Source organism: Telmatherina bonti (assembly GCF_933228915.1).
Source record: "Telmatherina bonti genome assembly, chromosome: 14".
Classification (NCBI taxonomy): domain Eukaryota; kingdom Metazoa; phylum Chordata; class Actinopteri; order Atheriniformes; family Telmatherinidae; genus Telmatherina; species Telmatherina bonti.
In genome coordinates, this window is record NC_136612.1 from 36,427,574 (window position 1) to 36,444,004 (window position 16,431).

Genomic DNA, 16,431 nt, shown 5'->3' on the forward strand with positions numbered 1-16,431 from the left:
AAAACGTTTTGGATTACAGCAGTGCAACGTTTATTTTCTGTTTGTGTGGCATGATCTCGCTGCAGCAACAGCTCGACGGATACACACGTCTCCTGAGAAATGTCTGAGGCTGAGTCTGTTTTGAAACTTAAGCTTCAGTGGCCTGTAACCTGTAAGTTAGCTTAAGGCTAATGTCAGTGGAAAATACCATTGACAGGCTAGCAGTTAGCATGTGCTAACGAACTAAAGGGACCAAAACAACTATGTTCATCAATAAATGTTTACCTTGACAGACGGACTTAACACACACAGGAAAGTATTTTCTGGCCATGAAGTAAAACATGAACAACAATTTAACTTTCATGCTCTGTATAAAGCGACTATGGAAAGTCTGAAGGGACAAAACACAAGAAATCTGTCCACTAGAGCTGCTTCGCTAGTTTTCACAGCAGTGTCAAAGAGTAGGAATGATTTTCCTTCGTTTTCCTTCTGAAGAACACTAAAGTTAAATAATGAAGTAGAAAATGACATAAATGTTTACATGTTTATAATGCTTGTCTAATTTAGGACACTCAGATTGTTTTCTGATAGATTAGAAATACTCTGACTGCCTGGAGTCATGGATGAAGAAAGCTGCAATGTGCCGTCATGAAGAAAATTCAGGATGCAACATGTTGTTTAATCGAATTGTTTACGAGATAATTGTAATGGAACTGTGAGACCTGAAAAGATGCACCGTCCTGGTAAATGGGAGTGTTGGGATGTTGCGTGTTTCATTGTATTTGTATTAGACGTGTTCCATGTTGAGAGGAGAGGATTACATTAGCTTGACCTTCTTTGGGGGGGGGGGGTTAGGCTAAAGTCATCAAATCCAATAAATGACAGCAAACAACAGTCAGTCTGCAGAGATTTAACCTGTTTTTCATGAAGCCAACCCACATTCTCTCCTCCGCTGCATTTTCCTTCCAGATGAGGCTCCACTTTCCAGCAGCAGCTCATTTATTACCACGTAGCTTTGTTTCCACTAGGAAACACGAATTACCTGATGTTTTCTTCTCTTCAGAACAACGTGAATCCCTCTGTAGCTTTCATTTCCTGCATTTTATCTGATTTTACTGGAGCTTTTTCTGCCTTTTAAAGTTTGTTTATAAAGTAATATTTTATGCTTCCTGCCCTCTTTTGCTATGCTGTTAATGTTTCATGTAAAGCACTGCAAGTAGCTCATGAAATGTGTTTATACAAATAATCTGGACTCGCTAAAACACTCTTGTTTGGAGCACATGATAAGCCGAGTGTACGGTTATGGTGACATTAGATTTTTGTGGTGATCGTCACATGTTGCCGTTGCCTGTCCTGTTTTCTGCCTGATTAAATATCTTCGTTAGAGAGTCAAGATTTAATTTAGTTTGTGTTTGCTGGGATGAAGCATTGATTTGCTGGTAAGTATTCTTAATCCCGACCGGCCCACAGCGCCTCCCCTCGTTCTGGCTGGATCAGAAATATGACGTGTTATTCAGGAAGCTTTTGGGCTTTTCATGGCGGATAAACAGCACAAGCTGGCAGTGAATAATTGAAATCTGCTGCTGTTAAAGTGCACTTTCTGAAAACCTGCTGGCATTTTTGCTGTTTGTACGTGACTCTTCCTTCAGTTAAACATCCAGACGTCGACGAGACTGTGCTCATGCCTCAACCTGTCAGCTTGTTCCTGAAAACGGTTCTCACCACACAGGTTACCTGTCAACGGTTACGCCGCAAGCAGCGAGCCGTGGCGTTCAACCAAAATCATCTGCTTGTTCCAGAATCGCTGCTATCTTTCACCAGGAAATGATCAATCCACTTCCTGTCCTTTCCAGCTTTCCAATAGAGTGCTAACATTTATGTTATTGTGATTTTGCATTCATGGTTTTTCTTTTACACCATCTGTTTAATATAAAGCACTTTGAGTTGTCCTGTACATGAAAGGTGCAGTACAAATAAGCTTGCCTTTGTCTTAAACAGACTGGCTTTCCCTGATATGACGTTACCAAGGTCAACATGGGAGCAGAAAGTAAATAAATAAAGGTCTGTGGAAGAAAGTGCAGCTCTAGTTGGAGTTGGTTCATCTTTAAAACCACTGAGGAAACTCTGGGAGCCGTCATTCCCAGACTGCTTTACTCCTTCCTAACTCAACTAAAGTTACAAAATGATTGCGTCTCTATTTTACTTTAATGTTTTCCTTTATTCTTGTGAGTTTTGCCTTCGTAGTTCGATTTGTTTTAGCAGCCATTGAAGCTGCTGAAGACCAGGATTTCAGGACATCTTTCACCCTCTCATGTCAGAATCTGGATAAAACACATCTGATTTTCAGTTTAGAAGAACATAAAGCGCAGACTTGACCTTTAATCTGAGTAACCCTGGTGTGTACTCTTCCCCCCCCCCACCCAGGCCCTGGCCATGCCCTCGAATGCACGGGCGGGCAATCTGAAGGACCCGGACGTGGCGGATCTCTTCTGCAAAGATGATCCGGAGAAGCTGTTTGCTGACCTGCGTGAGATCGGTCACGGCAGCTTCGGAGCAGTGTATTTTGTGAGTACGATGTGTTTGTTTGATGATGTTTGTCATGGCAGACTTCACGCTTAATAGTGTTCCTTAAACCGTGAGGATAAACCAGATCAGCAGGGCCTATGCGGACTGGTTTATATGGAAAGGAGGTGGACTTTTATTTGGTTAGACTTCCTGGTATCTGTGTGGTTTGTATTTTTGCCAAGTTGCCACAAAGTTCTGGAAACTGGATTCTAATCAGGCAGATGACGCGAGTTTTTACTTCAGCTTCCTGTCACGTTGGTTCCCTTTCTTTAAACGTTACGGTTTCTGTTTGTAATGAAGCAACGTGACGAGTTAAAACTGAAAACTGAAAAACATTTTCCAAGAGGTAGTTTCAAAGGATGACTAACTCAGCATTCAGCCAAGGCCTCTTTAGACAGTTTCTGCTCCTTTATGTGCATTAGTACTCGGAGTCCGCTTGATGTTCCTCAAGATTCAATTTGATTATGATTCAGGTGCTACGATTCCATTATTAGACAATAATCAGGATTTTCATGCATGTTTTTCCACCTTAAAGGCTTTTTCTGATTCCAAGGCTACTTTATATTACTTTATACGACATTCAGAATCATTTAATCCAAATCTATCTCATCTTGCTTTTATTCATGTTTAACTATAAATAAATCCAACACATATCAAACATATTTTTATTATTCTGTTCCTGTTTTTACCTGAAATCTTCAACAAAACATGTTAGCAATAGTTTGGAAAACAAGCTCCTCTATCTGGGCTGGAACGGAGTTGCTGTCACATGTTTGTTGTATTAAAATTTTGGCTTTAAACAACTTCCATATGCAGGAAGTCTTGTCCAGGTCTCGTCTGTTCTCATGTCCATAAAAAACCCGATGAGTAAATCTCACGCTCTAACAGTAGCTGCAAGGCTAGCTGTTATCTTCCTGCTATTTCTGGTATTTAATATTTGCCACCCGGATACTTTAAGAAGACGAACTGGTCCCATTAGCAGTTTTTTTTTTTTTAATTGCAATATTTAAATTTTGCACATTTCCAGGGATGATGGAAACATAGCTTGTGTGGCTATTAAATACATTTCAGTTTCTTTTACTTCTTCCTTTTGAGCACCACACAACTACTGTACAGCTCAACACTGCCCCCAGTGTATCACACAGCAGCTGCAGGTCAAACATACATAGATTTCATCCTGCTTTCTAAAGAAACGTCCAGAAAAAGCCTTCCTTCCAGGTGGAGGACCAGGTCGAAGATGCAGGTGGAGGCTCAGTTTGAGGACCAGGTGGAGGTCCAGGTGGTGTATTTATTCTGCAGTCAAGAGGTTTATGCAGACTTTACCTTGTTTAGTTATTATTGCATTAAATATGTAAATAAATCAAACTTCAAGTTTTGATGTGATTTTACACATTTAGTGTTGATTAATTCAGAAAATCATTCTATCAGTTATTTCTAACAATGATGATGGTGGTGGTGGTGGTGGTGATGATGATGATGATGGTGATGATATATTTGAGGTTTAATCCAACCAGGATGATGTTTGTTTTAGTCCTGTGGTTGTACAGAGGTTGTTTGGTTTATAAACCAGCCTCACCTGCATATAATCAGTGATGAAGACTGTGAATGTGGAGCAGCAGGAGGGCGGTGTGTGTGTGTGTGTGTGTGGGGGGGGGGGGGGGGGGGGTGTGTAGGGTGTGTGTGTTTCTCGTTCCACCAGTAAATATTCCCAGATGTGCGTGAACACCTCCACGCTGCACGTCTGACTAACTGGCTGTCATTAAAGACGTGCTGCAGAAAGCGACGGTGTGCATCACTTAGACTTCCTGTGTCCTCACTCGGCACCATCATCACCAGGCCTTAATGTTAACCATGTTTGATGCAAACACATTGTTACAGATTTTAATCCAGACTTCAGGAATAATTTAATGTAGAAAGATGTGTGAATAATTCAGCTGTTTTTAGTCTGTGATGAGAAGGAGCTGCGGCGGCGCGCTGCTACACATTCAGAAAATGTGTTTCAAAGGTTTTGCTGACAAATGCTTAATTTAGCGGTCCGCTGCTGCCTGCAGGTTGAGGTTTTGGCTCCACCGTGTGGACTGGAAATAAACCTGCTGCTTAGTTCTTATGAGTTTTGACACAGAAAATCTGCAAATGATCTTTTAAACGAGGGCGCTCTGGTGGTGGTTGTCAGACTCAGCCGTAACCGGGTTACAGTCAGCTTTCAGCAGTAAACTGAAGAGAAACAATGCAGTTCCTGTAATCTGGATCTGGGATTAGAGGAACCAGCTACACGGATCCAGATCACCAATTAAAACCAGAATTATTTAATCCGCATTCAGGTCAAATATGAGGACAGAGATTAAATCTGTCACCTCAAATTATCTTCAGCAGAACCCAAACCAGCTCTCAGATATACTCTGGGATGGTCATGTGACCCTCCAGATGGTCTACGGAGGTTTTCCAGCGTTTCTATCCGTCCAGGAGGTTTACAATCCAGACACAACATGTAGAGTTTATTCAGAGACTCTAGGTGGTAAATCCACCATTATTTATCACATCTTCATCACCATCACTACCATGTTGCTAAGAGACCTCTATTTTCACCTGGACATGATGATGAAGACACTTCCTGTCAGACATTCCACCAATCAGAGAGCTTAAACTGACGGTAACGTCCAATCAGGAGCAGCCAAAGATCAACAAGTGATGAGAAAAGCAGGAAAATAATGATCCTCTATGGCTGGAATAAAGCCAAGAAGACGTTTGGGATGCAGCTGAGGTGGAGGTGCTGCAGTGAGGAGAGCAGGGAAAGTGTAACGATTCGATTCTTATCGGGATTCGTGGTTGCTGATATGATTCATGAACGATACTGGTTCATTTATAACGATCCAAAACAATTCAGTATATCGTTCAACATCTTTCACCTGAAACTCAACCGTTGAATTGTGTGTGTGTGTGTGTGTGTGTGTGTGTGTGTGTGTGTGTGTGTGTGTGTGTGTGTGTGTGTGTGTGTGTGTGTGTGTGTGTGTGTGTGTGTGTGTGTGTGTGTTTTTCAGACGTGAGCCAATGATGTGCAGATGAGAAAAGGCTTGGTTACGATTTGGTCAAAAATGCGGAATGCTCGCCGCTGGTCAATAAACTGTCACTTTTGTGGCCAATGCCCAAGACGCTTCTGCCGCGTTGCTGCGTGTCGGGAGTGGGCGGCAAATGTGGCAAAGAAAAGACGGGGGAAAGGCGAACGTTTCCTTCCATTTTCGTCTTCCCCCGCTAAAAAATGAGCCCTGATCGCTCTGATTGGTTGACGCCCTGCGTCAAGCGGCAAAAGTTTGTATTTTACATCTCTGGCGTTTGCGGAGCATTCCGCGCGTAACTCGTGTCAACCTTATAAAACTTTTAAAATTTAGACCACATAGACTTTACATGTTAACCTGACGCTCAAAACACGTCTGGTGTGAACACAACGTACGGGCTGCTTGATTATGGTAACAATAATAATCGCAATTATTTTGATTGAAATTGAGATCTCGATTATTTAACACGATTATCCAGTATTTATAAACAACGCTGCGCGTCGTGGTGTTCTAGACTCCGTGTTGTACATTATAACCATCTAATGGACGGTTCCGAGTTGTTTAATCTGCTTTTACCGCTTATATAGGAACTATTTTACGTTGGCCTGGATGTACGTTTTATACCAAACAACCGCTGTCAGGCTGCAGCGCGTTTCTCTCATCCACCTGTTAAAAGACGGCTGATCTGAACCAGCTGGTTAACGCGTTGCTATGGTAACGCCCCGTAACGGAGGTAAGTTACAGTGTTTAACTGGCCGAACTATGTATAGGAAAATAATGCAGCCAGTTGTCACTGACAATGGTATAAACTATGTTTAGGTGAACTTCCACAACCTACTGCAGTTATTCTACATTGACCTGCAGCCGGAGCCGACTGAGACTGGCCGCCTGGGAGTGCTTTAGGACGGGAGAGGCTCCCGCTGCTCCTTCCTTACAGTAACTGCAGAACAATATGTGTCTTCAAGTCAGTCACCAAAACACCAGAAAAGTCTCTAATAACTCCAGTAAAAGCTGCTAGATTTGTCGCTTTTAACAAAAAAAGTCTCCAGATTTAGAGAGAAAGTCTCCACGTTGGCAACAGTGTCTGAATGAAAGCAAAGCGGCTGTGGGAGGAGTTTACAGCACAGCGCTTCAATGCCAGAGACGCTCGATTAGCAGCTGAAGACAGCAGGAGAGGAAACTGCAGAGAGAAAAATAATCACACCCTTTAATTTTTATCATCGTTGAAAACCCAGATCGTACTGAGATTAAAATCCGATTCATCGCCCGGTCCTCGTAGTTGTGCTTGAAAATCCTCTAAATGTCTGTGTGAATCAGGTGCCAGATGCACATCAGCTGACTGGTCCAAACTCCTGATCTGTTGCTCCGACGGAGGCTCGTTCTTGTCCTTCTGGTCACAAACCAATCTGGTGAGCAGGATGCAGGTTTAGCTTTCAGATGCACAAACTCTTCTGCTGGGAGGAAAAATGAATCTACAAGAAGTCAGGCGTTGGAGAACGATGCAGCGTTTCTCTTCCAGCCGGCAGGCTGATGGCTGTTTTAACCTTTCTGATGGATGCTGATGTTTTCTGCTTCTCTGAGCTGGACAAATCCAGATTGGACTGTACCAGAACAGACCAGAAGTTTACTGGTTTGGCCTCCTAAAGGACCTCTGACAGCCTGGCCAGCGGTGTGGACAGGAAGTCTCTGCAAACACATGATGTTATCACGCCACTGATCACTGTTTCTGCCCGACAGGCCCGTGATGTGCGTAACAATGAAGTGGTGGCCATCAAGAAAATGTCCTACAGCGGCAAACAGACAAACGAGGTAACTCAGTCCACCACGACTGACAGGCTTTTACTTTGAAAATGTTGGGTTTCTTCCCTTTCTTCCCTGAAACGCTGACCTGAGAACTAAAAGAGAGTTTTATTGTGCAGAAATGGCAGGACATCATAAAAGAGGTGAAGTTCCTGCAGAAACTTCGGCATCCCAACACCATCGAGTACCAAGGCTGTTACCTGAAAGAGCACACGGCATGGGTAGGTATCCAGTCCCACGCTGGGCTGCTGGGAACGCTGCGGCGTGATGGGGCGGTCAGGTGTGAGGGTGTGGGAACCAACTGAAATGCTTCGGCTTATTTCTCCCCAGCTGGTGATGGAGTACTGCCTCGGCTCGGCCTCGGACCTCCTGGAAGGTCAGTTCAGCCTCACGCTGCTTCTTCCGGAATACCTGCAGGCGTAACTCAGTATGTTTTATCTCTCTCTGCTTCACTGCTCAGTCCACAAGAAGCCGCTCCAGGAGGTGGAAATAGCTGCTATTACCCACGGTGCTCTGCAGGGATTAGCATATCTTCACTCTCACAACATGATTCACAGGTAAAAGCTGCTATTTACAGTGTTCAGTAAAGGCATCGCTGTGTTTGCAGATGAGGAGGGTTTTACTGCAGCGTGGTAATGGAACGGACCTCTGCCGGTTCTGACGTGTTTCTATGTCCTGCAGGGACGTGAAAGCAGGAAACATCCTGCTGACAGAACCCGGTCAGGTCAAACTGGGGGACTTTGGTTCTGCCTCCATCGTGGCTCCAGCCAACTCCTTCGTAGGGACTCCCTACTGGTGAGTCTGTGGGTGGACAACATGTCGCATTTCTGGGTCCAGAAGAGTTTAACCTGCAGTGACACAACTTGTGTTAATGAGACGAAGCGTCAGAGCGATTCTTCAGCAACGAGACTTTCTGGACTTCTTTTAAATGTAAAAGTTTAAATAAACAGAAAAACATGAACATAAGTTAAAAGCTGGTCTTTCAGACGACGTCAACAAGCAGATATGCCTCGTAAGAAGGCTGTTTTTGGAAACCAGAAACGCTGTTTTAAGCCTTTTATATTGTATAAAACAACAATTATTTTATAAAGGAGGGTTTGGTCTCGTCTACGCTGCGTTTATGGATGTTAGACAAGAAGGTTCCAGGATAAGACTTAGTCAACTGGCTTCTCTTTACAGTTTGTGAACTAAAATAAAACCTCCTGGTTCTGGATGTTTCGGCGGTCTGGTCTGTTTCTTTCCCAACAGCATAAAGTTTCGTCTGCTGTTCGCATCAGGAAGCATCAAGCTGTCAAACTTTATTTCTGAAGCACTTTTCACACAGTAAAATGCACAAAGTGATTTCCAGGTTTTAAAAAGCTCTTTTTACGCCTCTGTACATGATTAAAACGGCGGCGGGGAGGACTGAGGGTTGGAGAGGCACAGCTCCATCTACTGGACAAAAGCCACAACTACATCATTCTGCAGGACTCCAACATGCAACAGCAAACGCGAAACAAAGAACGTCAAAACAGCCTGAACAGAATGGCGGCGTAGCGGTTAGCACGCCGCCATTCTGAAGGTCCGGGTCCGAGTCCCGGCTGAGCGGTTCCAACAGCAGCCCGTCTGCGTGGAGTTTGCATGTTCTCCCCGTGTATGCGTGGGTTACTCCGGGTTCCGGATAAACTCCAGCTTCCCTGCGACCGACGTGGACGAAGCGGTTCAGATGGATGAAAGAATAAGATCCAGATGTTCTTCAGTCGGATCCTCACCGCTGCTGTTTTGTAGGCAGCAGGAAAGACTCCAGTCTGCCGACAGCAGTTCCTCGTGTTTACGAGCTTCTCTCTGAAAGATCCGAATGTTTGTGGCTGGAATGTCATGTGCAGGGTTCGCCTACATGGCTGCTTCGGTCAAAGTGGATCATGTTGGGTGTAAAGAGCTGCAACATGTCCGTTCCAACACTAAAGTATCGGAGTTTCCTCAGTTTTTTTCCTGCATCCAGACACTGAGTCAGTAGCGACATCATCTTCCTCCTCTTCCTCACGGTTTAGCTTCATGTGTTCAGAGAGATGGGATGTTGGTTTCCCCGCACAGCTCAGCTCCTTTGTCTTGGAGATGTTTCTCTTCTTTAAGCTATGACCTGATTCACCGGAGCGCAGTCGGCTGAAGGAGAATAAGATGCTAATTAAAATGAAATTAAATGTGTCTTTAATGAGGGAGTGTAATTCCTTCTGCGGTGGATCATTTAACACGATCGGATGCAGTTCAGGTCAGACTGCAAGAATAATGTTCATGTTCTGGACCGTTACGTTGTACCTCGGTTAGGAAAAGCTGTTCAACACATTCATCATTTCTTTTTAAATAAAAATAACTTTAATAAATATTTATTGTTGTTTTTAATGTGACCCAAAATGAGCCGTTTAGTAAATATTTTAGCTTGGTTTATCATGAGCTTATTTTAGTCTTTTGGAATCAAGATTTTTAACCTTATGAATTTATATTCTGGCTGAATGAAGGTTTAAGTACGGAATAAACAATGAGGAGCCGCGTCTTACACGGTTTTAATGCACAACACGAAGTCTAGAACACCCTGACGCGCAGCAGAGCAGATCTGATGTTTAATCCGCCGATACCAACATGCTCCCACACAGGAAACATTTTATTTATTTACTAAACCTTCTAAATATACTGAAGTAAAGGAACCACTTTATGCTAAACAGCTGTTGTCAAGCTACGTCTTCCTCCGACTGAGGGACGAACTGTTAGTCCTGAGTTTTATTCTCATAGGGTTTCCTGTGTGTGTGTGCAGGATGGCTCCAGAGGTGATCCTGGCCATGGACGAGGGCCAGTACGACGGCAAGGTGGACGTCTGGTCGCTGGGCATCACCGGCATCGAGCTGGGTACGACCGGATTGCAGAAGTTCATGTCCGGCTGTGAAGATCTGAGGTTCTAAGACTGTGTCTGCTTTTTCCTCAGCTGAGAGGAAGCCCCCGCTGTTCAACATGAATGCTATGAGTGCCTTATACCACATCGCTCAGAATGAAAGCCCCATCCTGCAGTCCAACCACTGGTAGGACGCCGCCGCCGTCTCCTCCGAGTTTCCTCATCACCTCAGCCTTTTACTGAAACTTCATCTGTGTCCAGGTCTGATTCCTTCCGCAACTTTGTGGATTCCTGCCTACAGAAGATTCCCCAGGACCGGCCTACCTCGGACGTGCTGCTGAACGTGAGCTTTTCACACCCGTAACCATGGTTACCTCCTCCTCCTGCTCCGCCCACCTGTCGTCTCCTCCTCCTCCCGCTCCGCTCACCTGTCGTCTCCTCCTTCCACCTGCAGCACCGCTTCCTGTGCCGCGAGCGTCCGCAGACGGTCATCATGGACCTGATCGCACGGACCAAGGACGCGGTGAGGGAGCTGGACAACCTGCAGTACCGCAAGATGAAGAAGATCCTTTTCCAGGAAACCCAGCAGAACGGGCCTGTTTCTGAAGGAGGGGAGGATGAGGAGGTGAGGACGAAGGTGGAGGTCCACCTGAAAGCAGGAATAAGAGAAGCTAATGGCAGATGAAGAATTTAAGACATTTTAATGGTTAAAGTTGAACTTGTGTTGATAAAAAATGGACAGAATAAAGATAATTCGTTAAGTTTGACCCAGTTTAAACTGATGTTTGTGTGTCAGGAGGTGGAGCAGTACCTGCTGCAGACGGGCACCGTAAACAGCATGGAGAGCTCCCAGTCTGTTCCCAGTATGTCCATCTCAGCCAGTTCCCAGAGCAGCTCGGTCAACAGCCTGGCCGACGCCTCGGACGACAGCAGCAGTGAGATGGCCATGATGCAGGAGGGGGAGCACACAGTCACCTCCAACAGCTCTATCATCCACCGCCCTTCAGTGAGACATCAGTCCAGACTCTTCACTGAATGTCTGAAAAACTTCTCCTCTTCACTCTTCCTCCTCCTCTTCCTCAGGGTCAGGACAACATCTACGACGACCCGTACCAGCCGGAGATAGATCAACCTCAGGCCCCCTCGGCCGGCCGCCGTCGAGCTTATTATCGGAACCGTGACCACTTTGCCACCATCCGCACCGCCTCTTTGGTAAGAAAGTGATTGGTTCACGAGGACTTCATCAACGAAGCTTTAAACCTTTAGATTCCTACAGATTCCTGAGCGCCATGACTTCTATGACCACCAGTGAAAATAGGTTAATAATTTCCATTTCTTTTAGTTCCAACAGATTTACAGTTAGATGCTCTGAGGTGTCCCACCGGGGTCTGTACTCGGACCACTTCTTTTTCTTTAACATGACTAATTCTTGGTGTCATGATTCAGCAAAATAATAAGGATTTCAACTACCCTGAGGAACTCCACATGTAGATTTATAGTTACTGGCACAAAGTAGACCCAGTTTTTCTGGTAGGTATCAAACCAGTTCTAAACCAGACCAGAGATGTCCACCCAGTTATCCAGCTGGAGGGGGTTTAGTGAGGATAGCAGGTAAATAGTAGCAGGTATAGGTGTGTAAACATGGAAATAGTGTGTGTGCAGATGAGGAAAGGCTTGGTTGCTGCTGATCTGTGTGTTATTTCTATAAACTTCTGGTTGCTCTTTATGCTACTTTATCTATTCATACATTCATTTTACATAATTTTAGCCTCAGTATCTGACAGCTGAGGCTGAAAGCATCACGTCTTCATGGAACCATCACGTCTACATGCTGACTGGCAGTAAAAGACTTCAGCTTCCACATGTAGTTTTCTATAAAAACAGAGTCAAGTGGACCAAAAACAACAAAAAAAAAATTAATACTTTTTGAGTTTCCTGTGGGTGAAAAATGGTGCCTCCCCCTCCAGGTGACCCGGCAGATCCAGGAACACGAGCAGGGCTCGGCGCTGCGGGAACAGATGTCTGGGTACAAACGGATGCGGCGGCAGCACCAGAAACAGCTGATGGGCCTGGAGAACAAGCTGAAGGCGGAGATGGACGAGCACCAGCTGAAGCTGGACAAGGAGCTGGAAAACCAGAGGAACAGTTTCTCCACAGAGGCCGACAAGCTGGCCAAGAAGCACCAGGCCATCCTGGAGAAGGAGGTGAGTGGTCCTTTCCACACAGCGCTGAACACATCAACGGTAGCTTCAGTAACTGGGACTCCCGTTTGTCCCGCAGACCAAAGCTGCTCTGGCTGAAGAGAAGAAGTTCCAGCAGCACATACTGGGCCAGCAGAAGAAGGAGCTTACTGGTTTACTGGACACCCAGAAACGCCAGTACCGCCACCGCAAGGAGCAGCTGAAGGAGGTCCGATTACACGCTGATTACACACTGAGTACCGCCGCGCTGAGTACCGCCGCGCTGAGTAGACATTATGTACACATTATGTACACATTATGTACACATTATGTACACATTGAGCAACACGCTGTGCAACTTCAGATCTGTTTCAGATCAGAGAATAGTTAAATATAGAATATAGTTAAACTATAAATGTTTCAACAGATGCATCCTGTTAAAATCTTATATAAATAAAACATTTAGGAATATAAATTTTTCAAGATACTGAAGAAACAATAAAATCAATGATCTGCCTTCAACAGGTGAAAAAATAAGCTTCTTGTCAAATTATTTAATTTCTTTTCAAGATTTTCTTTTTCAGCTCAGAAACATCAGAATATTTTCATTTCAATAATAAAAAGGAGAAAACCTGATCAACCTGAACACGTGATTGGCTGGTTAGGTATCCGTGAATCGGCTTTTTCTCTTGATGTTTTTTATCTTAACAGTCTCACGATGTTCTCCAACAGGAGCTGAACGAGAACCAGTCGACTCCGAAGCGGGAGAAGCAGGAGTGGTTGATCCGTCAGAAGGAGTGTCTGCAGCAGATGCAGGCGGAGGAGGAGGCCAGCCTGCTGAGGAGGCAGAGGCAGTACTACGAGCTGCAGTGTCGCCAGTACAAGAGGAAGATGCTGCTGGCTCGCCACAACCTGGAGCAGGACCTTCTCAGAGAGGTAACGTCTGTTCCCAAGTCCTGCAGCTACAAAGCAAGCCTTCGTAGCGGTGGTTTTAACGTTTGTTCCCGCCTACCAGGATCTGAACAAGAAGCAGACCCAGAAGGACCTGGAGTGCGCCATGCTGCTGCGACACCATGAGTCCACCCAGGAGTTGGAGTTCAGGCAGCTGAGCTTGGTGCAGAGAACCCGAGCCGAGCTGATCCGAACGCAGCACCAGACCGAGCTCACCAACCAGATGGAGTACAACAAGCGGCGCGAGCAAGAGCTCCGACAGAAACACGCCACGGAGGTCCGGCAGCAACCCAAGAGTCTTAAGGTTTGACTTCGGTCCTTAAATGTCCTGGAAAACTTTGAACCTGTAGAATAATAATGTGTTGTGATCATTTCCAACCTCCCGTTTCAGTCTAAAGAGCTGCAGATCAAGCGGCAGTTCCAGGAGACCTGCAAGATCCAGACCCGTCAGTACAAAGCTCTGAGGAACCACCTGCTGGAGAGCACTCCCAAGTCCGACCACAAGGCCGTCCTCAAACGCCTCAAAGAGGAGCAGACACGTAAGCTGGCCATCCTGGCCGAGCAGTACGACCACTCCATCAACGACATGCTGTCCACGCAGGCCGTGAGTAAGGCAAGAAACCCCGCGCACCAGCTGCACCTGAACACACCGTCAGCATGACGGGAAACACACACCTTCATCAGGTCACGTAACGGAGCTCAGGTCACGTAACGGAGCTCGGATCACGTAACGGAGCTCGGATCACGTAACGGAGCTCGGATCACGTAACGGAGCTCGGATCACGTTACGGAGCTCGGATCACGTAACGGAGCTCAGGTCACGTAACGGAGCTCGGATCACGTTACGGAGCTCGGATCACGTGACGGATCTCGGATCACGTAACGGAGCTCGGATCACGTGACGGAGCTCGGATCACGTGACGGAGCTCGGATCACGTGACGGATCTCTGATCACGTGACGGATCTCTGATCACGTGACGGATCTCTGATCACGTTACGGAGCTCGGATCACGTGACGGATCTCGGATCACGTAACGGAGCTCGGATCACGTTACGGAGCTCGGATCACGTGACGGATCTCGGATCACGTAACGGAGCTCGGATCACGTGACGGAGCTCGGATCACGTGACGGATCTCTGATCACGTGACGGATCTCTGATCACGTGACGGAGCTCGGATCACGTGACGGAGCTCGGATCACGTGACGGATCTCGGATCACGTAACGGAGCTCGGATCACGTTACGGAGCTCGGATCACGTGACGGATCTCTGATCACGTGACGGATCTCGGATCACGTGACGGATCTCGGATCACGTGACGGATCTCGGATCACGTGACGGATCTCGGATCACGTGACGGAGCTCGGATCACGTGACGGATCTCGGATCACGTAACGGAGGTCGGATTACTTAACAGATCTCAGATCGCGTATCGGAGCTCGGATCACGTTACAGATCTCGGATCACGTTACAGATCTCGGATCACATAACGGATCTCGGATCACGTAACGGAGGTCGGATTACTTAACAGATCTCAGATCGCGTATCGGATCTCAGATCGTGTATCGGAGCTCGGATGACGTATCGGAGGTCGGATGACGTTACGGAGCTCGGATGACGTTACGGAGCTCGGATGACGTATCGGAGCTCGGATGACGTTTCGGAGCTCGGATGACGTATCGGAGCTCGGATGACGTTTCGGAGCTCGGATGACGTTTCGGAGCTCGGATCACGTGACGGAGCTCGGATCACAGATATATAATTATAATCTGTTTCTGATCTGCTTTATTTGACCTGTAAAAGTGAAACTTCTCCAGTAAATACTGGAACGAAACAGTCAGCAGAGTTTTCAACCTGCAGCTGTGAATGTTTCCATAAATCAGATCGTCTCCTTATGTCGTCTTCGTCCTGTTTGACGCTGCAGCTGCGACTGGACGAGACGCAGGAGGCGGAGTATCAGGTGCTGCGCATGCAGCTGCAACAGGAGCTGGAGCTGCTCAACGCCTACCAGAGCAAGATCAAGATGCACACCGACACCCAGCACGAGAGGGAGGTGAAGGACCTGGAGCAGAGGGTGTCCATCCGCCGGGCGCTGCTGGAGCAGAGGGTACGCCCCCCCTGCAACCGCACAACAACCTGATCACCATGAGTCATGCAGACCCATCTTTAAATCGGTCAAATGACAGATTGCAGCCTCATCTTCACCCGGCTGTAATGATCTGAAGGAAATCCCCGAAACAAGCCTCAGATTTGAGTATTTATTGATCTGGACCAACATTAGCTTCCTGTTGTGTCTCATCTGAGGTCATTTAACCCTCCTGCATCACAAGCTGCGTTTTTATTAGTTTTTAACAAAATGTAAGCGATATTTCTAAAATTTAAACCAAATTTAGACTAAAGTACAATGTTTCTCCATTGGCCAAGCGTTACTGTTAATATGACACAGATCAAATCAAAGATACTTTATTCATCCCCGAGGGGAAATTCAGAGTTCAGGCCAGCTCGTCCAAGGTCAGACATACAGACATGTAACATTCATGACAAAAGAGAAATGTAGAACCAAGCTGATAGGTATGTAATAAATATGTAATGAAGTTTTTACTGACACATTTTTCAATTAAATTTTTACATAAAAAATCTCCAAACTCATTGAGGACAAAATGTCCATTAAAACACTGCTGTAAAAATATTACATTAAAAAAAAATTGTCCTGATTTAAAACAAAAAACAAAACAACTAAACATGAAACGTTTTGGAGGATTTTAACCCTTTAACCCCTCAGTATTTGTTTAATGGGAAACTTCATCTTTTATTTGTTTTCCAAAAAATGTTATTAAAAAGGCATTTAAAGGGTTAAAATCAGAATAATTTTTCAGTATTTGATTGTTTTTTTCAATAAATCTGAAAAGGCAGAAGAAGAATGTTTCAGTGTGTTTTGGTGCAGGAAGCCACCAGACTGGCATTTCAAGGGTTAACTCCTTCAGGAGGCGGCGACGTCGTCGTCCTTCCTGCTTGGAGGGTGAAATGAACCGTTGATCT

General features: G+C 45.7%; 1 protein-coding gene across 1 annotated transcript in view; it reads left to right on the forward strand.

The window, feature by feature from the left end:
• Positions 1–16,431, forward strand: part of taok2a (TAO kinase 2a) — a 28,993-nt gene that overhangs the window by 7,002 nt on the left and 5,560 nt on the right. Inside the window, exons 2-19 of the mRNA XM_079252896.1 lie at positions 2,404–2,544; positions 7,335–7,406; positions 7,517–7,618; positions 7,728–7,773; positions 7,858–7,954; positions 8,079–8,192; positions 10,186–10,277; positions 10,354–10,447; positions 10,522–10,603; positions 10,715–10,885; positions 11,057–11,266; positions 11,344–11,472; positions 12,228–12,464; positions 12,541–12,669; positions 13,173–13,376; positions 13,456–13,695; positions 13,783–14,004; positions 15,317–15,499. Of these exons, the coding sequence (XP_079109022.1) occupies positions 2,413–2,544; positions 7,335–7,406; positions 7,517–7,618; positions 7,728–7,773; positions 7,858–7,954; positions 8,079–8,192; positions 10,186–10,277; positions 10,354–10,447; positions 10,522–10,603; positions 10,715–10,885; positions 11,057–11,266; positions 11,344–11,472; positions 12,228–12,464; positions 12,541–12,669; positions 13,173–13,376; positions 13,456–13,695; positions 13,783–14,004; positions 15,317–15,499 (2,556 nt within the window). The 5' untranslated portion in view covers positions 2,404–2,412. The remainder of the gene's footprint in view (positions 1–2,403; positions 2,545–7,334; positions 7,407–7,516; positions 7,619–7,727; positions 7,774–7,857; positions 7,955–8,078; positions 8,193–10,185; positions 10,278–10,353; positions 10,448–10,521; positions 10,604–10,714; positions 10,886–11,056; positions 11,267–11,343; positions 11,473–12,227; positions 12,465–12,540; positions 12,670–13,172; positions 13,377–13,455; positions 13,696–13,782; positions 14,005–15,316; positions 15,500–16,431) is intronic.